The following is a 23325-nucleotide window of genomic DNA, read 5'->3' as shown; positions in this document are numbered from 1 at the left end:
TTGTTTTTTACCAGTCTATAACCTTTACTGTAATCCAAAGGGGCAATTCAACTGTTACAGCAGCAAAAACAAAGAAGAAGAAATACAAATTAGCTTAATAATCAACACAATGTTCTATTTTAATAAAAATGCACCTCCTTGAAAGCATAAAATTAGTCGCTGACGTCGAAACATTTCAGCAGATTATTTGCATTATACCTTTCACAGTCCTTATGTTGGCTGTCTGCTTTTCCATCAGCAGCCTGTAGGTGGCCTCAAGGTGTATGAAGTGGTGGTTAGATTCCCCAGAGGAGGGAGCGAAGAAGAGTCGTATGGCTCCTTGACAATGGCATACAGGAGGTCCGGATTTTCATTACCTCTCGTTGCACATTTTGTGGGAAGTAGTTTCAGTAAGAGATGAGAGAGAGACATGATTGCAGTTGCCAATGATCAGTATGAGGACACTGGGATGCTGAAAATGAAATCTCGCTTAATCTTGCTTCGATATCAGTTTTTGCGGTGTTCTCTATGAGATGCAGAGAAGGCGACGAAGTGGAGAGAGGGATAATCAAGTAGAGGAAACGTCAGTGTATGAAAAAAATGTTGAATCATCGTAACTCTGGAGAGGTTAATGGATTGAAGCAGGACTGTGGGGTGATTCAACCACTTCTCAAAAGAGGCCACGGAAAATGAAAACAAATAACCGAGAACCATAAATCAGATCAAGATAGTGTAGAACCTGAAGGCCTTTTGGGAGGCAGAAATTCTGCACTGTCATCTTATTGACTTTAGTTTCTTTTTTTTCTTTGCTCCATTTTGCAGCTACAATGAGAGGCTGTTAGCTGCAAGGATTATTCTAAAAGCGCCATTGTTGATAATTAGCCTGCAACTTAAGTTCAAACTGAAAAAGCACTTGAGCCGACCAGTTAATCATTCACTCGCTCACTGGTTGGGTTTTATGAGCCCTCATGCTGACAAGACAGATGTTTGCCAGAGACCCCACTTTTACACCACCGCTTTGGAATGTGGCAAACGGGGCTGCCGAGGCGGATTCGTCCACATCTCTTACCACTAATCCTCTTTATCAGAATCCTTCTTTAGTCTTGGCTTAAGATGGTTTACATTTCAATATTTGCTAGATTTAAGATCTAAGATAACCTACTGGGACCTTTTTACCATGATGTCACATGTACTTCTGGATGGCAAAATACTGAGCTTTCTCTGGCAGAACATAAGTAAACAAAGTTTCCAATGTCATTTGATTAAGGCAGAGTGTTTTGAAAAACAGGGTAAGTGGTCAATTGCTTCTGATTGTGTTTAAGACAACAGAGAAGGTCTTGCAGGACCTAACTGCACACCGCTGTTCACATTAAGGCCTCTATTTTTGTGCCCAGAGCAAGTCTAGTGCAAAGCAAAGCGCGGTTTAATTGTGCGCATGAGTGCAGTTAGAAATTTTTGTTTATGCCCGTTGTGGGTGTGAACACAGCTGACTAGCTTTCTGGCCAATTGAAACAGCTCATTACCTTTAAAATCAGTACATGAGAGAGGTGCGCAGTATTTGACAAGGCAGAAGCAGAAATAGACTTGCTGTAGTCCATGCATCAAATGGAAGCGTGCAAAGAACATTTATAAAGAAGTGCAAGCAGAGCTTCATGGGCGGATGACGTCAATTTAGCCAGGGCTGTTCACTGCTGTGAAGTGGGAACTTGGAGACCACCTTCATATCAGTGTGTGGCCAAAGACAGTGATTTTTAAAATCTAATGAAGATGCTAATAACAATGCGGTCAATTGCTTTCCACAATGATTCACAGAGTGTCATGCATGCTGTTGTCATATTTATAAATGAAATCCAATGACATTCACCACACATGTCCACTGAGCTCAGAATTTGTCTGCCACCAAAATCGCATTACACAACCTGCACCACAACTTAGACCTGGTCTAAGTTTAGTCCACTTTCAGACACCAAATTGACAGGTGCGCCGGGGACGTATAAAATAAAACACACTCGCTCCGCCATAACAGCCAGCAAGGCGCAGTATTAGGGATGCACCCAAATGAAATCTTTTGGCTGAAACCGAAAATAGGAAATGCTTAGCCAAAAACCCAAACGCCAGAAAAAATTATGCCAATTTTTTATTATCGTTGCTTTTATTATAATTAAAATTGTAATATTATTATAAAATATTCAGGCGTATTTAGTACGGGCATCTTAACAAAGCACAATATAAATTGAAATGCGTCCACACCACAGACATCAGAGACATGTTGGCGAATGGTACATTAAACAGCAAAGGCGGGGTGAGCAACTGAGCAACATTTTCTGGCGGTGCAATTGCATTTTATAGTCAATGTACAGTACTTCGCACCTGCGGGCGCGGATGCGTGCGGTGCGGCGCAGATGACACATTTGCCGACTATTTGGAGCAGGACACGGCGCGGCGCACTTAAAATCGGCACATTCACATATTCACCAACGTTTAAAAATAAAAACATTTCTTCGCACCAGCCAATCGGCTTTGGGAACGGACTGCAAAGTCACACACGGCGTCCTGTACAGATCTGTAGTCACCAGCAAATAGTGGTAAGTGTTTTCTTGTTTAAAACTGTTGATAGCAATAGTGCTCTCCTTCTTCGGTGTGCACAATAAAGCTGCCAATAATCACACACGCCAACGAGCAGCAAGGCGGACACTCACTCCCGTGTTTGGTGTGTAATTCAAAGAGACACTTATTTGCAGCGCTTTTTTTTTTGCTTGCGTCACCACAACATCCTCTTTCGGAAATATTCTTTCAGCTTGAATTTTATTTTGGCCGAATGCTGAAAATGTACACTTTTGCCATTTTTGGACGAAATTTTTCGGTGGCCAAATATTCGGTGCATCACTACTAGTACGGTGGGCCAAATTCCCAAACACAGTAAACGAGGCTTGCAGGAAAATCAAGATGTGCCAATTTTTATGCCTGAGCACATGTGCTTTGCCTAAGAAAATAGGGCCCGAAATGTTAAGTTAAGTAACCCTATTACGCCAAACGTATCATATTGAATACTAAACATTTCGAGCCCTCTATTTCATGAGTATAATATTTTTTATTTATTTAATTAAAATTATTTACTGCAAACTCACCATTTCAGGTCACTCACTTCTGTTAACAAACATGATATAGTTTTCTTAAGAACACTTCTCAGCTAATTTGTGTCTTGTTGACGCCCCTTCAAAGCCAGAGCTGATTTATAGGCTAATTATGAGAGAGCTCTGTATGCATTTGGAGGCTTGATGGTATCCTGAGGGCTATGAGCTGATGGATAGGTTTAGGGTGTATCCGTCCCCTCGTCTGTATTCTCCATCTCTGTTTGTGTGAAAACAGCAATCTCCTGTCAGTGGTCTGTCATCATCTTTATCCCTCGCTTCCTCCTCTTCGCCATTAAACTTTACTGTCATCCAAGTTTCTAGAGATTAATGTCACCTGGAAAACAGGGAGGAAAAAGCAAGACCAGATGCAAATATAAAGATAACGTTTTCTTAAATGTGGCCCATTTCTCACTCGTGTATTGATGTCTCCATAAATACTGAGTTTCATTAGTTCACTTTTTTGTTCTCTGACAGGCGTGACGGCTACTTGTCTTTTACCGTGACAGTGCTCCTTTTTCTCTCTAATTGCCTTCTTTATTTCCTACGGAGGTGGCAAGAGTAATCCAACTCTGTACTTAAGTAGAAGTACCGATGGGGGAAAAACAAAACAAAAAAAGACTAATTAAACTCCTGATACTCCAACAACAGATACTCCTGTACTCAAGGTAAAGTTAAAAATTAATGTTCAGTCAGTTATATACAAAATATATTTTTGATAGCTAAGCACAATGAAGAAAAAAAGATGTTCTGTACATATATTAGTTTCTACCTTTAAAATATATATATTTTTTAAGACAAAAAACATCATGTTATGTAATTTGTTGTTCAAGAGCTAGCTAGCGTTGGCTTAGCTTTTATGCTAGCGATCAAAACGTGACCCCATAGCTTGGCTAACATTGTGGACTGGTTAACTAAACATGCTAGCATTCTTGTAGCCAACAGCATCAAACATTTCTCTTCAACTAATACCATGGATGTGCACTTCCGAATCTGTTACAGTTGTCATACAGTAAAATTTACTGTCAGGCAGCTTTTACTGTAAATGCTGCTTGATTGTAATTCCTCCATGTTACTGCTATGTTTTTGGGTTGTTGTTGTTGTTTTTTTTAAACGTTTTATCATCAATGTTGGTTGAAAAAGGTAACAAGCATATTTTTACAGTAGTAAGTAATAATAATAATAATAATAAAAAAAGAACAGATACTGTATCTGTTTTCTAGGGTTGGGGAATCCAGGCCCAGTCAGTAAAAACCCTGAAACAGCTTGGCTTTGGCCACAGGTGCTTCAACTAAACAGGTGGAGACGAGCTTGTTTACCTGCCAGTTGAATAAAAGCACTTGTGGCTAAAACCAATCTTTTTCTGGGTTTTTACTTTCCGGACCTGTATTCCCCAACTCTGCTGTTTTTGAAAATGGGGAATAAAAGTAAAAGAGAAAAATGAATACTCACATAAAGTACAGATAGCTATCCAGAAAAACAAAAACTAAGTATTCATACTTCTCCACACTGATTTCCCCTCCTCTCCTCTCATCCAGCTTGCATCCCTGGAACTTTCAAATCCAAATTCGGCGACGGTTCATGTGTTGCGTGCCCGTCCAACAGTCGCACCAGTGCCCAAGGAGCCAGTGTTTGTCCCTGCCAAAGTGGTTTCTACCGCGCTGATAGTGACCCACCGGACACTGCCTGCACCAGTAAGTCATTCTACATTGCAAACTCTTGAATAAATATCGCCTGGGCTTTAGTTCTTTTGACAAGAACAGAAGAATGACCATGTAATCAGTTAATCAGGGTTTTATGCACCATGGAGCAGTTTCACATAAAGCAGTATTTCGATTGACTGTCAATGCAACAAAAATACACCTCACCATTACACTGAATGCAGTTGTTGTAATTGGCGGGAGCCCTGCACTAGTTTCTCTTCAATGCCTGAGCCCCATCTTTGGGTAAGGTTAGTCAATGACACCCCGAGTCTGCAGTGCCCAACCTTTTTTTGCGCCCCAAACAGGTTTCACATAAACACATCGACAGATCGGCATAGAAACAAATCCCAAATAAATTTTGAAAAATACAACACAGAAAGCTCATATACCACTGAGGGATGAACGTTTTTGACACAAGCAGCATGTTCAAAATGTCCTTGCGACAAAAAATAACATTAAGACTCGTTAGAGAATCATTAAGACTGTTTAGAGAACGTTTAGGAAACATTGCGACCTTGAACAAACCCTGACGTGAAATCAACATTCGTTAGCGTAGCAAATGTTCGACCCTCAGTGGGATACGGGCTTTAGACTGAATGAAAATGTTGTAATTAGAAGAAGCCCAGCACTTGTTTTTCTCTTCAGCGAGTCGGCCATCTTGTGTTCCAAAGCATAACATGTTTTAAGGCCATTGTAGCCAAGCTCCAAAAATAGCCACTTTTGTATTTCACTGTTTCTATTGCAAGTGAACGTGCTACTAGCCTAATTTTTGGGAAAATATTTCCACACACTTCTAGCATAGTACAGCTGCATGCTGTTCTGTGACGATAATGACGTGATGTTGGTTAGTACGTGTTGATATAAATAAAGCTCTTGCTATCACAGAGTTGTTGTCGGCACATTATTGGTCATACCATTTTGGCGACAAAGATGGAGCTACACTTCGGGCCACTACCATCGTTCCTCGCTGCCAGTTTCATGGTCCAGCTGGTATGAATATTTTAAAACCAGCGGTGAGCAAAATAGCCAAAGCTAGCGAGGCTAGCTATTCTTATCCACAACCTGCACATTTTCACACTGTCAGACCCGTCTGACTACGCCTACCAAGGGGTGACTTGAAAGTTGTTTGTAAATTGGCAAATTGGAAGACAAGATGCCAAAAACAACAAGGAGTCGTAAAATCCAATTGTTGACTAATCACTTCAAACCCGAGTATACGCATAACTGACCTCTGAGTACAGCATATGGTTGTGTTTATAATCATCGTTGCGGGTGTGTGCTTGTAGTAGTTTTCTTTCGTTGTTTTTTTTAAATTACTCCTGCATAAAAATAATACTTATACTCAGGTGTCGTCAGACAATATGTAAACAAATGTGTGCTATGACAGTAGCAAATTGCAGGCTTGCTAATACTAATATGATCTGATGTGCAGTCTATATCAGTTGTGGATGGACAAAGCGCTTAGTCCAGCGATGGCGCTGATAGAGAGTGACATGAGCTGCCTCGACTGTGTAAAATCACTCCCGGAGGGCCTTTCCACACGTTAAATGACACACACGGCCCCGCAATTGTCCTCCCCAGATCCCTGTCGCGGGAACACTGTGGACTCTGACGCTGACCAGCACACACACACATGCAGGAACTCAGGCAGCAGCACCTCCAACGAAACATACAAACACACAGGCCTGACACCTCTGTCCCTGTGGCCTGGCAGAGCTTGTGTGCCAGCCTGTTCTTTGTGTGGTGTTGCACAAGCGAGGTTGAGCCAGTCGGCAGCTTGGGCTCAGCGTGTGTTTTAGTTGGGCATCCAATTAGAAGAAGCTCCACTCTGAACTGTCTCTTTCTAATTAGAAAGGACAGGGCGAGGGAAACGTGGCTGAGGGCGAAGTTAGTGGATGGCCAGTAAAGACGAGGATTCTCTCACTCCTCCTATTAGATTTTTTGGGCTCTACAGTGTCAGTGAATGTCAGTTTATCCTTGTGACAAGCAATACAACAGTATTTCAGTACATTTCGGTCTGGAGCTGAAAATGTGAATTTAAATCTTGAGGTGTGCTACATAGCCCCAGATTATAATTAAAGCCAGAATATTCAGGGGTTATAAAAACTCTACACACCAAATACCAGGTTTGTGTGGTATAAAAAAAAGAGCTCAAACTAAATCATGGAGGGATCTCCACTTCTTGGTGATGTCACTGTTGAGCCATATTTTCTAAACATAAAGATGACTGTCTTCACATTGATCAAATGGTATATGTAATACCTTGGGAAATATATTGTAATCATATGGTGACTGATACCTTTGAACAATGAGATCGCTCAGATGCTGTGAAAGCTCCTTGCTGACTACGGCTTGTGCTGTAAGATTTGACTACAAAAATGTCAGGAAAAGCCCGTTTGGAACATATAAACTTTATTTGGGCAACAACATAAAAACCTTAAAGGGGAAGTCAACCTTAAACATTTCTTGACAATAATATGTTATATGTGACCTCACTAGTTTAAATATGAATTATGCAGCAAAATCCAGCCGTTTTTATCCATCTGATGGAGCGGCCATTTTGCCACTTGCTGTCGACTGAAGATGACATCAATGTTGCTCAGGCAACGACCAATTACAGCTCACCTGTTTTCTGAATTTGATCTCCGATTGGTTGTTACCTGAGACCCAAGCAACTGCTGGATTTTGCTGCTTAACTCATATTCCACTAGTGTAATATTAACCAAAATACCATAATTAGATTAGTGGGGCTGCATAGAACATATTATTGTCAATTTTTGCGGGGGGGAGCGATTGAGTTCCCCTTTAATAATTTCTAGACAGTTGCATAAGAACCCATAAGACACCTTTCCGAGAAGGTAGAAAAGCATTCTTTAGGGAATATTAAATCCACAAATATGTATTCCGTGTGCATGTTATTCCTATTTTGTGGCCACAATCTATCTTGTCATGTCATATCTGGGGCTCCATAGAATGATGAGCATTTTTAGTTTGTTATTATGTGGAAGAGAACAATAGACAGAACTCATTTTGGCCTGTTTCAGTGCATGACATGCTATACAATGTACTGTATATTGACCTTGACCTTTCAACACCTTGCAGCTATCCCATCAGCTCCCCGCAACGTAATCTCCAGTGTGAATGAGACCTCACTGTCCCTGGAATGGGAGGAACCCCAAGACACCGGTGGCAGGAGTGACCTGGTGTATAACGTGGTTTGTAAGAAATGCCTGCGAGACCGCAGCCCGTGCACGCGCTGCGACGACAACGTGGACATCTCCCCTCGAAGGCTGGGGCTGAGGCAGAGGAAGGTGGTGGTGAGGAATCTGCAGGCTCACACCCGCTACAGCTTCGAGGTGCAGGCGGTCAACGGTGTCTCCGGGAAGAACCCCTCCTCTCCGCGTTACTCGACAGTCAACATCACCACCAACCAGGCCGGTTAGTAGAGCTGTCAATGACGCTACACGTGTGTCCGCAAACCAAGTTAAATCATAGGGCTTCACCGATCAATATCACTTAAAAGCGCCATGAAAGAGGCAGTTTATTGGATCCTACATTCAGTCAATGTCAATGAGTGTCTTAATGATCTCTTAACAGAGGTAGGGAGACTCAAGTCACATGATTTGACTTGATTCGGTCGGCTCAAAACTTGATGGTGAGGACTTTTCAGTAAAACTAAAAAGTTCAATCTGGCTTCAGTTACCAAAAGACCATATCAATAAAGTTGATCTTACACCTCATATTGCTAGCATTTACCATTGTGCACAAACATCAACACAACAGCAATGAATCGCTAATTTATTAAGCTGTCATTGATTAAAACGGTAGGGCACGTTGCCAGCAGACAAAAAGCCTTTAATAATCCACAAAAGCAAATGACACTGGTTACATCATCCTCTGAAACTCTTGTTCAGACAGAGGTCTTGGAGCATGAGTGAATGCAGTCAATAAATGCGCTGACTAAGCAGTTTAATAGGTAGGAATAAATCTGCACACAATCTTATCTTAGCATTACCTACTGTACCTTCTGCACCAAAACATTACAGTACAGTATTCCATTTTTAACAAAACAGGCTATTGTTGTTTTTTTAAATCCAGTATTTCAATTTTGATCCGACATAATGCTGCACGACTGTTGCAGTGTGATGGAAGAGGCGGAGTTGTACAACACTTTATAGACCAGGGCAGGGTTTACCAATTCCGGTCCAGGTTCGGAGTCCTGCAGGTTTTAGATGTTTCCGCCTAACAACACATCTGATACTACAGATCATGATCGTTATCAGGCATGCTGATGAGCCGAGAATATGAATCAGGTGTGCTATTGGGCGGAAACATCTAAAACTTGCAGGAGTCCGGACCTCGGGGACCGGAATTGGTGAACCCTGGACTAGGGGTATACAAACTTTTGTGAAAATCAAAAGGACGCAAGGGCCTTGTAATGTGATGAAGAGAAATTGTGTTTAGTCCCCCAAAAATTATACCAATAATTTGTGTTTTTGCATATCTAGAAAAAATGCTACAGTATATAAACCAATATATTTGTCAAATGTGGCACCTATTTATTTATTTTTTGATACCATCCCTTCTTACTTTGACCATCTCCAAACTATGTTTTTTTTTTTTTTTACCATGTCAAACACTTGGAATTGGTTAATAATGTGTTGAACAGCTGTCATGGAGACTGACCAATAGTATTGATTTTTGAAAAAAAATTTAACCTCACCATCCCTCCCTGAGCTGTCTGTCACCTTATTGTGGTAAAGAGGTTTGTGTTTCCTAATGATCCTACCAAGAGTTAAGTTGCCTGGGGCTTATGCCCTCAACAAGGTCACCCACGGCAAACATATTTAGATGAGGGACCAGACAAAGTGCGGACCTTTCTATGATGACTGAAATCTTTGGATCTCGATTTTTCTCGCCCTGATGTTACCGGCGGTGACGCACGATGGCAAGTGCCTGGTGGCCGGGCCTGCACCCATGGGGTCCGGCCGGGCACAGCTCGAGGTGGCAACGTGGATCCCCCTTTCTATAGCTTCACTACCTGTGGGAGGGCCCAAGGTGGTCAGGTGCGTAGAGAGCTGGGTGGGAGCCAAAGGCGGGGACCTTGGTGGTTTAGTGTCGGTTGAAGAAGTTGGCTTAGAGACGGGAAACGTCACCTCTCTGGCAGGGAAGTTGCCGGAGCTGGTTTGATTGGTATGTTGAGAAGATCTGACTAGATATAGTCGGGCTCACCTCGACACACAGCTTGGGCTCTATTGTTGAAGTGGCTGACCGGAGCTGTGGGTATAAGGTGGCAGTTCCTGTAGCGGCAGTAACCTCTGAACGCATAACGCAACCTTGGTCACAGAGCCAAAACCTCCCGTGCAATGTGGGGTGCCGGTAGAGTTCGGCGAGGCCATAGAGAATGATTTTCAGATGGCTTCGAAGAAATATTGACCAACCATCTGGAGTCTCAGGAAAGGAAAGCAGTGCACCATCAACGCTGTGCATAGTGGGGATGGAGCGCTGCTGATCTCGACCACGTTGAGTCTGGGATCTCTAAGGCGGGCTCTCCTATCTTTGGGATTGAGGTCACTGAGGTGGTTAAAAAGCTCCTCCTTTTCCCATTCTCATCCCAACCTCTTCACTCTGTGCTGCAAACTACTCTCGTGGGAGTTGAAGATTGTGACTGAAATCTGCCCAAAGTTCCTAAAGGCACTAGATCTAGTGGTGGTGTTCTGGTTGACACGCCTCTGCAACATTGTATGGACATTAGGGACAGCGCATGCCTCAGGATTGTCAGACAAGGGTAGTAATTCCCTTTAAAAAAAAAAAAAGTGGACCAGAGAGTGTGGTCCAACGACAGGTGACATCACACTCCTCAGATCCCTGGTATCAGGGGTGTTTGAGAGGAGGGCCAATCTGGAAGTCAAATCTCAGATTGTGGAACAGTGGACCAGTTCTAAACCCTTGTCAGTGTCCTCGAGAGTGCAGGAGAGTTAACCCAACCAGTCTACATGTGCTTTGTGGACTTGAAGAAGACGTGCGACCTTGCTCCCTGGGGGGATCTTGTGAGGGTGCCCCGGAAGTAGAGGGTACTGGACGCCCTAGCACGGGCCATTTGGTCCCTGAATGACTGGTGTCAGAGTTTGAGCCGCATTGCCAGCACTAAATTAGATTCAATTCCAGCCAGGGTCAGATTCCGTAAAGACTGCCCCTTGCCACCAATTCTATTCATAACCTTTATGGACTGAATTTCTAGGCGCAGTCAAGGCGTTGAAGGTTTCCGCTTTGGTGACCGTCTCTGCATTTTACAGATGATGTGATGCTGTTGGCTTTATCAAACCGTAGATCTTAAACTGGCATGGTCAAGCTGTTGGGATGAGAACCAGCACCTCTAAATCTGAGACCATAGTAGTCAGTCAAAAAAGGGTAGAGATTCCTCTCCATGTTGTGAAAGAAACAAGTCCCCCAACATAAAATGACCATATTGGTCATTTTACCATGCACCAAAATTCAACCAAGTGCTACTTATTGTAGTTTAGCAACCTCTATCAGCCATGTTAAATAGCGAAAAAATCAGGCATCGGGGTGGGGCTCAAATTTCAATTGCTGCTCCTACGCTTTGATAAGAGCCATATAAGGTTGCCGGACATCTTGTTGGCATCCCTCTTGGACACCTCCCTTGTGAGACACTCACATTTACCAATTCCAAATATTCTACATTTTGATTAAAAGTCTAATAAATTGTGTTGAATGAAAGAAAGAGCTGTTTATATTTACTCAAATATTACAAAAAAGGGACAAAAATAGCAGCATGGATAAATAATTTCATACGGTACTCACACTTGAAAATGGGGGGATAAAAATACGCGATAGAGTGAATCCACAATAAGTGAACCGCAGAGTAGTGAGGGACCGCTGTATTTGGAAATACTGTACGAGTTTTCCGACAAAATGTGGTTTACTACCATCTCTACCTCTAACTATTTGCAGCAGCAACCGTAAACACTGTAGAATACTTCTTTTTTTTTAATCCATCAGTTACGGTACATGGATCGAATGTAAAGAAAACTATATCTCCTGTGTCAACCAATGTCACCTTCATACGTCTTGGCCAAGCAAACTTTTCAGCACCTTTTACATACTGTAATCACTTAAGGCAACCCACACTTAATCCACTTACTGTGGTTAATGGAACGCTGACAATGGCTGTGAGATGAGTTACTTTTAGGATTCACCAACCCATGCAGTGAATGTGAAACATGCACCATTTATCCAACCATTACAGCTGGACAGTTGAGCGTATTAAATCTATGCTATTCAATTTGTAAGATCTTACTGTAAGGCCTGGTTTGAAGGCAGGTTAGCATAAACAAAATGGCGGTCCTTGAATGGCCGATATGAGGAAGGGGCAAAGCGTCTTTTCAGCCCAGGTGAAGCTGACTGATCTACACAAAGAAACAAACAAAAATCACATAGACAATGGAGAGCCATTCATCCAAATAATGAAGCATTTTTTTTCCCCCTTTCCCTAAACCATGTGCTTTTGCTCCATTACCCTGTAGCACCATCCGCAGTCCCAACAGTGCATCTGATGCGTTCCACCGCAGACACCCTGAGTCTATCATGGCTACCCCCAGAGAAACCTAATGGGGTCATTCTGGACTACGAGATTAAATACCACGAAAGGGTGAGTTGGAGTCTTCATTTTTTCCAGATGCTGGGAAAAACAATATTAAAGTGGTGCGTGTGAGGGAGTCATTTCTATTGATGGAGGGCCTCGGCATCTCCGGCAAAGTTGAATCGTTGGTATTGATCAAATTCCCGGCAAGGGTCTGAAGGGTTTAATGTGTTTCTTTTATGACCTCCAACGGTCAAACGACCTTCATATTGCAGAAAAATTCTCAGTGGGAGTGTAGGCTTGCATGTGATGCCTGTTTAAAAAGTGGATACTTTTTTTCACATTAGTAAGGCTGTAAATGGCCGATGTAATTTTTCCAGGCCTATGATGTAATTACCACATTCCAGAGTTCAGTCTGAAAACTAAAATTAGAGAGTTTAACTCATTAAATGATTAGGCTAGAGATGTTTGATAGCACATTTTTTTCAGAATGATCCCAGTACGAGTAATCAACTCTTGAGTAGTCATCAATACTCATACCAGTTTTTTATACAAAAAATGTTACCCCCAAAAAACAATGAATATAATTTCAAAGAAAGACCTTTATATCACAATGTATCATTTTTGCTTAAAATTGCATGGAATTAATGGCAAATCTCTCATTTCTAGTTCCTGATTGTAAAACGGACACAAGAGGGTGCCCGACACGCAAGTACCTATACCTTAAAATAAGTCCTGGTATCAGTTCAATATCGATACCTGGCATTGGCACAATTCTTTTTAATTTTCTGGAGTGAAGATTTGCGTAGATAAGATAACTGTTTCCCACAGATTTGAAATCTACTAAAAAAATTGTGCCATTTTGCACTTCATATCGTGCATTCTAGTGAATTGTAATAATACAAACTTTACTTTCAAAGCCCAGTTTAAATGACCAGTTGGAGTTCCTTCGTTAATCCTCCCGGAGTAATGGCAAGCCCCAACTTCGTTTTTTAGCTTCTTCTCTTCCCAACCATGGATTCATTGATGTAGAATTATCTCGTGACTACTCTATTCCCATGTACAACCGCGTAACTAATTGATTGCAGTTCAAATTGTGCCTCGTAAGCATGTCTCTTAGCTGATGCCATTTTCCGGAGTTTCTTAGCCAAACCAATGTTGTTTTGCACAATGTAAATACCGGCAGTATTTTGTTATCCGTTCCTGCTCGGATAGCGCCCGGCGGCTGCACGTGGCCAAGAAAGTGGGGTCCAAAGAGGGTAGATGAAATTAAGTACAGAAGACAGGAGGTCACACTGCAATTTGGCGTTTTATTTTCTCTTTTTATTCACTTTCTCGTTCCATCTCCACATTCGAGTACATACAGCTGCAACTCTCTTCTGCCTTCTCCCCTCCGTCCGCCGCTTGTACCTTAATACAAGCCAGCAGCCAACTAGCAACAAGTGTGAACCAGCCCACTAATCAGAAACGCACGTTTGCTCAGTAAAATGTGCCCCGAGGGTTGTCTTGAAGGAAAACGTCTCATGAACTCGGTGCACACATAAGAATATTTTAAGACTTTTAAGTGTGCCTTATAGTCTTGAAAACACAGTAAATTTTCTAGAAAGCTTCTTGGGCGGCGGCCAGTTTTGGTGTGGGATTGGCTGAAGCTTACTTTTCATTTTGATGACTTCTTAAAGACCAATTCATGATATTTTGTAAAACAATGTTTGAGAAAATCTTTTGTATGTTTAATTGTTAACCTTGTGATGGTGATCTTTGAAAATATATTTGTAATCTTTGTAACTGTTTTCTTGCTAAATAAAGGATAACCCTCCTATTATGTTGCAGGTCAAATTGACCCATTTGGAAAATCTAGAAAAAAAAAAATACTTAGTTTCAACTCTTTCGTGTAGCTTTAGTTTTTTTAATATAAAAAACATTACATTGCATTCTGTGATATTTTTTGATGATTTGTCCACCGCATGGGTGCATTATTATTATTAAAGTGAGTGAATCACCAGCAAAGTCTAAATAGGAATTGGTGTCAAGGAAGTATGATTTTGACTAACAGACAAGTGTTGTTTATCCAAGAGAGACCAAATTTAGCCTATGTTGCTAGTAGAGGATGAACGACTTCAGATTTTCTGTAGTTGATGCTGTGCAGCCTCACTTCCTGTTGTCGAAGCAATCTTAGGCATTCAATTTGTTAATAAAAGAACATGTAAGCACTGCCTGTAATTGCTGAATAGTAAAGTTGACACATCGACTAATCCGGTTAATCATTTGTTTTTAGGGGAATGTTGAGTTGAAGATGATTTGAAACTGTTTTGAGGTCATAGTTTGTGGTGTACTTATTTGACCTATTAATATAGGCTATTGTAAACATTTTTAGAATGGGGCATCAATTACTCGCGGCATTGCTCGGTCCCTTTCCCCTGCGAATAGCCATTGGAAATTCAAAATATGACCTTTATCAATTCAGTTGCATAGTTTTGCTTGTACACCACAGTCGTAAAAAAATCTCCTTATTTGTGATGATGCAAAGTGAGGTGTAAACATGAATGGATGGTCATGTCTTCCATGCAGGGCCAGGCTATGTCACACACTGTAACATCGCAACACAGCTCTGCCAAGGTGGAAGGGCTGAGGGCCGCCACGCCCTACGTAGTGCAGGTCCGAGCTCGCACTGTCGCAGGATATGGTCGCTACAGCAACCCCATGGACATCAGCACCAGCCTGCACAGTAAGACCTCTGTTTATCTCTCTGCTGATCTGTTGCTATGCTTTACGGTTTTATAGCTTCACAGTTTTAATGGCTTCTGCTATCCAGGTGGTACGCGACACCGTCTAATCCCTCTAGCCACGCTTTGCCTGGCACTCATTTCTGTCTTTTGTGTGATTCGGTCCAGGTGATCCTCAGAAGTCTGTGCAGGACCAGCTGCCTCTCATCATAGGTTCCGCCTCTGCAGGGTTGGTGGTCATTGTTGCCATGGTGGTAATTGCTGTTGTCTGCCTCAAGTAAGTGCACAGCACTGGCGACGTGAACTACATGTTTCATTTAGCTAATTAGAGTCTGAACAAAGCGGCTAATTAAATGTTTACATGCCTTCAGAGGTGTAAATAATACACACACTCTATACTCAAGTTGAAGTACTGATACTTGTGTAAAAAAAAGCCTCTGGCAAAAGTAGAATTATTAATTCAACTCCTGAATTTATAACATTAAGGGGTCTGTTTTCATGGCAGGCGTAAATTATGTGCAGTGCATTCCATAATTCTGTTTGGAGTCGGGTTACGATACGATACGATACGATGCGATGCGATGCGATGCGATGCGATGCGATGCGATGCGATATAATTTTATTTTCCCCGTGGGGAACTTTTTCCTGGACTCCGTCCAGCTGCAGTTTACAGTAAAGAGAAAACAACAGAATAGAAAGAGATAAAATTAAAATTAAATAAATAAGAAGTGCAGCAATAAGTAGAAGACTTCGCAGAAGTCTTCACAGAAGTATACATGTGTAAAGAAGTACATTGCACATTGTTAGATCCAATGCTGGTAATTTCACAGACAAGTCGAGGCCGGTGGATCTGTGGAAGGGGATCTGCACCGCTGTGGGACAGCCAACTTCAGTTATGGCCAATAAGAGTGGCTCTTGTTACTTTGGTCACAGCTCTCTACAGGTCATTCACCAGGTCCCCCCGTGTCGTTCTGGTATTTTTGTTCACTCATCGCATGATGGTATCGACCCCACGAGATGGCGAATAAGTCCCTATTTTTCCCAATTTATAACACACCAGGATCTTAATCAATCAAAATCTCAACTGAACTGCGGTTGACTTAACCTCTTTTTCTGCCCATCTTTTCATCATCTGCGGAAGATGTAAACAAATTGTTGAAATAGTAAGAAACCTGTTTTGACAAATAATTACCAAATGCTAATAACTGTTTTCAAATGCAGGGTCTAAAAGTGAAAAATACATTCTTAAGTATATACTACCTGTAGTAATACCTGACATATTTTTTAATCCACCAACAAAGTACCTGTACAGTACTTGTTTTTTCCCCCACCCAGTGCAGGCCTTCATCGAGTAAGCATAAACTTAACCTTCAAAATGGAGCCAAAATTGTTCAGTGGATTTATCTGATGGTGATAAAATGTATACCTGGAAAAAGTCCAGACTGATTCATGCTAATGTGACTTTGTTTACAGGAAACAGCGCAGCGGCTCTGAGCTGGAGTACACAGAAAAACTGCAGCAATACAGTAAGTTTACGTGCTCTGCAGCTATGCTTTATTGGTCATGCTCATACTGTTAACCACTGATTCAATAAAGTCCCCTGACGCAGGCAGGAAAACAGTTTTGCTTTCGCACAATCACCCTTATTCAATCCGGACAATGTCTTGCTGTGTGTTGTTTTTCTTCCCGCATTAACTGAGCTAAATATGCTGTTAAGGTGCCCTTTAAACATTTATCCGGAGACAACAAATTAATTGTGACTCTTGCATGACAACAGCACAACTCTTTCTTTTTATCACTGACCATGGGCTAATGTTTTTAGTCTGGAACATTTTAGAGGTGCTTTCAAACTTGAATCAGCTCTGGACTGCATCATCATCGTCATCTGTAAAATGAATCACAAAAATGTTAATTAAGTTTCAAAACCAGAGAATGCAATTTCTGGGGGAATAGCGTGCGACTGCTGTCGCTTTAACTGAACTGTTGAACGGAAGACTGTAAGTATAACATAATGAGAATGGTTTGTATTGGTTGAGAAATGTGGCAGGAGGAGGTCAATGCGTAAAATACCTGCATTGATTTGAGAATCTTGTATTGGGAAATGTAGAATGTTAAAACTAGTTTCTAGCATATAACAAATGGTCTAAAACATTTAAGTGATTTGGAATAATTTGAGAAATGCTAAATTTAGGGATATTTAAAATGAGAAAACTAGTTTCTGAAATGTCACAAACAAGCTGATAAATATTGAATTGAAATATTGAAGTACTGACGGTTTTAATCTGTTATATAATTAGCAAAATGTGGAAAGATGAGTTCAGTTTAAAAAATGTCTCCATTAATTTCAGTGGGATTTTTGTGGCATCGTGGGGTGGGGTAAGGAACCTTTAGTATCGGTCCTGTGTGAGTTGAATATTTTCACCTTGGTTAAAATTGGTTGACAAATGTGAAAGTTTTAGAAGGACAAAGTTGGGAAATTATGAATAACAAATGACAACTACTGATACAATGAAAACTGTCACTGTCAGGGGTCTAATCATTTTTATTATGATTCATTTATTGTCTCGGTGCTGGTATAGAAATGCGCTGCGTCATTCATCATAGAACATCTGGTGTTGCTAGATAAGATAAGTAAAATATGCAAGAGGAACAAAAACTCACAACAATGATGATTACCATATTGTTAAATTAATACCTCGTTTACAGTGTAATTCAAAAAGTGAGCATTATATATTGTATTATCTTGGAAAAGGCACAATTTCTGTATATTGGTATTGTCTGCTGTTTGTGTACGTGTGGCAATTGTGATGCTCATCGGCCCCACTTTAGCACAGAAATTATAAAATGTGTTTTTGTAGCCATAAAATGCAAAGATGCTAACTGTCAGAATTAAAAACAACAGCAAAAAAAATTAGGTGTCGCAAAATCACTCTAGTAAGTAAATAAGTAAATTTGTTTCTAAATACATTATAAGTGTTTGAAGATAATTGCAAAGACTGAGAACTATGTAACACTCACTTGTGGAGATCGAGCATTAAACTGCTTTCCGCCATTTTAGTTTTCCTAATTTTTCGGCCATGGCGAAAATGTCATCTGGCATGAGTCACCCTTCCCCCACTATATAAGAAGTTGAACACCTTTGTTTGCCTCAGCAGTTATCTGGCATACGCATACACCGCGAAAATCTTCTTTTTGGATTATAAACTGCCATGGCCGCTTTAGAGAGCCTCGTGGTTGGCCATGAGTGTGCATATGTCATTCATAGAAAGATGGAAGAGCGAGGAGGGGTGAAATATAAATGAAATAGCCCGACTTGACCACCAGCGTGTGGACCTTTGCGCTGGCGTGTCCGCTTTAGAGTGCCTCATTGTCAGGGCGTGGAATGGATAAACGCTGCTACAACCTGGTGGGATATGTTCCAGCCACTAAAGGCTTCAAGCAGCTATAGTTTTGCTTTCGCAAATTTGTCAGGTTTGTTTATCAACGCTCTTCTCTGTGGGCCGTCAAATTTAGAAGACATTTTTCTCATTTTACAGGGACATGAAAAAGCCATCATTTGCATAACAGGCCCTCAACCTTCGTTTCTTTTTCTACATCTCAGTTTCTCCAGGTGTAAAAGTGTACATTGACCCTTTCACCTACGAAGACCCCAATGACGCCATCCACGAGTTTGCCAAGGAAATCGACATCTCCTGCATAAAGATTGAAGAAGTCATTGGTGCAGGTGAATAGCTTTGCTGCTTTTGTCCGAAAGGGACGGCCAAATGAGTTGCGTTCATTATTAATTTATCTTAACAGGAGTGTGCCATCAAGCCCTCCGGTTTGTTCTGTGTGATGGCCTTTAAGGCAGAAAAAAGGGCTTTAGATTCCGAGCGTGCATGCGTGAGATGTGCGGGAGGGATGGGATGGATTGAGGTGAAAATCTTTCCCTCCCTCTCAAAACTGTTTTTATTTCTCTCCGGCAGCATGTTCTATCCTTACTTCACCTCTCGATGACAGTGTGATCAACTATTATTCCTTCCTATTCTTTGCTTTTCTTCTCCTTTTCTCTGCTTTTTGTAAATGTTTGGATTCAGGCACCACATGCACAACACCCAAGTTCCTCACCCGTCCACGTTTTCCCAACACTACTCCCAGACTGCACACTCGATCACGACCAGTCACCCCTTCGCTCCCTGACATCTTTACCCTTTGAGCACTTGCCCGAGTAGCCTCTCCAGTTATGCAGTGGCGGTCCATGCAATTTGGTACATGTGCCTTGTGGGCGGGGTTTTACCTGACTTGATCCACCTTTTAATATCAGCACAAGTCGGAATTGTAGAAACATTCAATATTGTACTAAAACACAATATAACAGCATACAACTTTTCCAAGGAGCAGGGGGAAAAAAAAAAATACAAAATCCATCATGCTTCCCAGGCATGTTCATTATTCACTCATTCACTGCCAGCTGATTTAAAAGCAGAGTTCCCCATACTGCCAGCTGCTTTACAGAATCATATCTTCTAAGACAACATACACTCTAAAAACAGACTATAAAGACAATGAATTCAACCCAACTTTCAGGGTTTTATACAAAATGACCCAATTTTTTGACCCCAGTAAAGGATCTGACCAATATTTTTTAGTTGTTTTACACTATAAGACCCATTTCTTGACAAAGTTGGGTCAAATTGACCCAAAGTAGAGGATCGGTCCATTTTTGACAGATATTTGGGTTATTTTTGACCCAACTGTTTTTAGCGTGTAAGCGCCAAACCTGCCAAAAGAAGGACTCCCTTTACCAGAAAAAGTTTCTCCTTTACTTTTTCTTTTCTTCTGTGATCCAGTTACTGACAAAAAGCGTAGAAAACAAGCTTTTTGTGAAGACAAACATGTCAAGCAGAACAGTGAGTCTGACACTAAATATAGTTTTCTTTTGTCACCTATGAAACAACCAAAGAAGACTGCAGCTAAGAATAAGAATTGTACTGTGTATGCATGCCAGGCAGCTAGGTGGTATTGTGATGAAACTCTGCCATGTCCGTGTGCATGTGCAAAATCTCCCTTCGTCTCTGATCTGTGTGTTATGTCAATGATCTGCGCCATGAAAACTAAAATGATAGCTACTAGCAAAAATAATTTATTTGGACAGACAAAGAAAAGCAGCCAGAGTAGCTTGAAGGGTCAATGACGTGAGCAAATCTGAGCAGAGTTTTGAATTTTGGGCTGTGTATATAGGAACGTAACGGCCGGGCATATTCAACTTTTCCACTCTAGAGAGTGGTTTCAAATTTTTGCGTATTCAAGCCATCATAATGCTGTCACTGTCCAAACGAAATGCAATTCTGATATATTTTAGAGGTTTTACCACTCTCGTATCAACATGCCCTGAGAAAAGGATTTTAATGGTAAAATAATCATTTATAGATATGCAACTAAGAAACGCTCTCTGACCGCATGGCTCGAGTTGAATGTCAGTCAGTGGCTTTTTTACATGCCGTTTGCCACAAATTGCATCATCTTTTCTCACGATAACACACAATTTCTACCAACTACCGCGACACATACTGTGTTTCTACAAATTGGTTCCAGCGTGACGTGCCTACACTTGTCCAACTTCCGACGTGTTGGAATTTGTCACCCTCATAACCAACGTGGAAAACTGATAATCACCGCTCAATCATCATATTCGACAACAAAAACTGTGTAATCTCTAACACAAAGCAATGCAACGTCGCCATCTACTGGAATATGTTAGCAATTACAATGTTTTACAAACCTGAATTTCACAGTCAAGCTGGGCGAGACCCACTTCCACGTCTAGCACTGAAAAATACTTGATGAAAATATTTGTCTGTGGCAGTAATCAGTTGGATTCCAATTGATGAACATAAACGTCAATGGCAGTGAATGAGTCAAATTACATTTTGTGCAGATGGCTACATTTGTTTTTCTTAATTTTGCTGGATAAAGTTTGCTGTAACAAGTTTTGCTCTGATAAACCAATCAGAAGACAAATTTCAAATCTGACTGGCACACCACTGCTATTTTTTTAAACCCCCACAGTTAGACCCTGACCTCACTCAAATCAGCCCAACATTCCCTCTCTGCACTCGCACACACTCCAGCTTTCCCTCCTTTTCTTTCCTCAATTCACGTGACCCTTTTCCCTCATCACCCTCACCCCTCCCACCGTCCCCCACACCCCTTGTATCACGCCAGGTGAGTTTGGCGAGGTGTGTCGCGGGCGGCTCAAGCAGGCCGGCCGCAGGGAGATGGTGGTGGCCATCAAGACCCTGAAAGCGGGCTACACGGAGCGCCAGAGGCGAGACTTCCTGGCCGAGGCCTCCATCATGGGCCAGTTCGACCATCCCAACGTCATCCGGTTGGAGGGCGTGCTGACACGGAGCTGCCCTGTCCTTATCATCACAGAATTCATGGAGAATGGAGCGCTTGATTCCTTTCTGCGGGTAAGCTTGGCGTGTTCACCACCTCAGAGGTCTATTTCTCGGTTTAGTGAGAACCCTGAGTCAAGAAATCCTGAAATGTGGGAAAACGCGTCTTCCTTTTCAGAAAGGGAGGTAACTGAAACCAGAGAAAAAGAAGTAACTCTTGCCTGTTTCATAAAAAGAGGTTTTAAGCTCTCGGTCAGTTACCGTAGTAACACATTCCCTGAACCAAACTTGGTCGTTTGCAGGTTTTCCACAATAAACCTCGAGGTTTTCTCTGACCCACCTCCTTTCAGCCACATTTCCTCATTCATAAAGTCCGCTGCGGCGAGTTTTCGCATAAAAACGCCTATAGTCTAGAGCGTAAAGTTTACTTTTGTCACAAACACGGCGTGACCTTTTGACAATGACCCTATTGATGAAGGAACCGCAATACTGCGCAGGGAATCAAATATTCGTCGCAAGATTGTTATCAGGCCACGCATAGATATGCTGGCATTTCCAGACAGTTATCTTTTTGAGCGGTACCGTTTCACATCACAGTCCATCATCTACATCTTGCATCATTACCAGCCGTAGTCATGCGCTCACATCACAGCATATATTGTGTGTTGAACAGAGTGTTTTTCTTATAATCGTTTGAATAATGTTTTTATATCTCATCTTAAGTCAAGTGCACTTCTCCCCCGCAGGATTGCACCTAAATGAAATGAATTAATGAGCTACCATTCAAGAAGTTTCCCCTGTAATTTTATTGTGATTGCAAAGAACTACATTTAAATTTACGCATTGACCCGACACCCGAGCAGCAACGTTCTCCCACGCACGCCGCCTTCTTCTATGGGGAGCTGCGGTGTTGCACTTTTTTTTTTGAACGACATGTTCAAATTCGCCATATGATCGCATTAAGATTTTCAGTTTAGAGGGGTAAAAAATAAAAACAAAAAACGCGGAAGCAGAGGGCGACGCCGTGCTCTGCTTCAACGTTGCCATGGTGACTTGACAAATCGGGGCTCCATTGATGTGGTCTTTTTAATCAAGTGGTAATGCCAGGTGAAACTACTCTGCGTTGATATAACTACCTCAAATCAGCTGTACTGGAACCGAAAACGTAGAGTTTCCTCTCTCAGCGTATGCCGACTCGCTGTTCAGGGTTAGTCTCAGTGTTTGTTGATCATGCTTTGTAAAATGGACCCCAGATCCACCTGAAATATTATTTCCTGTGTGTATCTAAGCGGAGAGGAACTATGAGGTGTGCTATACTGTAGGTAAAAAATAACTTCACATGCAGGAAAAAATCAGGTCAATGAGAGGTATTTTGGTCAGTATAATTTTTTTAGTGGATGTGAGTATTTTATTAATTAATTAATTAATTAATTAATTAATTAATTAATTAATTATTATTATTATTATTATTATTATTATTATTGGTGTTTGTGTGAGTGAGTCAGTGTGAGGTTTTCGGAAGAGAAGGAAAGGTTTTTGTGTGAGAGTTTTTTTGTGTGGGTGTGTCAATTTTGGTAACTGAAAGGTTTTGGAGTAATTGAGAGTTGTTTTGTGTGTGTAAGATTTTTTTTTTTGGTAAGTGTGACAGATTTCCTGTGTGACAGAAGTATTATTGGGGTACTATGAGTTTTTGTGTGAGTGAGAGACTTTTTGGTGTGTGAGACTCTTTTGGTGTGTATGGCACGTGCTTGTGTGGATGTGATAGGTCTTGGTGTACATCAGAGTTTTTGTGAAAATATGAGGGTTTTT

The 23325-nt window shown here is 41.4% G+C and overlaps 1 protein-coding gene across 3 annotated transcripts in view; it reads left to right on the top strand.

The window, feature by feature from the left end:
- Nucleotides 1-23325, top strand: part of ephb3a (eph receptor B3a) — a 72680-nt gene that overhangs the window by 27008 nt on the left and 22347 nt on the right. The window contains exons 4-11 of one of the 3 annotated variants that reach the window (XM_077557157.1): nucleotides 4649-4804; nucleotides 7916-8251; nucleotides 12361-12485; nucleotides 14985-15141; nucleotides 15308-15416; nucleotides 16613-16665; nucleotides 18741-18863; nucleotides 21344-21591. In XM_077557157.1, the coding sequence (XP_077413283.1) occupies nucleotides 4649-4804; nucleotides 7916-8251; nucleotides 12361-12485; nucleotides 14985-15141; nucleotides 15308-15416; nucleotides 16613-16665; nucleotides 18741-18863; nucleotides 21344-21591 (1307 nt within the window). Of the gene's footprint in view, nucleotides 1-4648; nucleotides 4805-7915; nucleotides 8252-12360; nucleotides 12486-14984; nucleotides 15142-15307; nucleotides 15417-16612; nucleotides 16666-18740; nucleotides 18864-19104; nucleotides 21592-23325 lie in introns of those variants that run through there. The other 2 variants (XM_077557159.1, XM_077557158.1) reach the window with 2 other exon arrangements.

The sequence above is a fragment of the Vanacampus margaritifer genome, chromosome 2 (assembly GCF_051991255.1).
Source record: "Vanacampus margaritifer isolate UIUO_Vmar chromosome 2, RoL_Vmar_1.0, whole genome shotgun sequence".
Lineage (NCBI taxonomy): Eukaryota > Metazoa > Chordata > Actinopteri > Syngnathiformes > Syngnathidae > Vanacampus > Vanacampus margaritifer.
The sequence above is the reverse complement of the archived record's forward strand: the minus strand, read 5'-3'. Positions and strand labels throughout refer to the sequence as shown.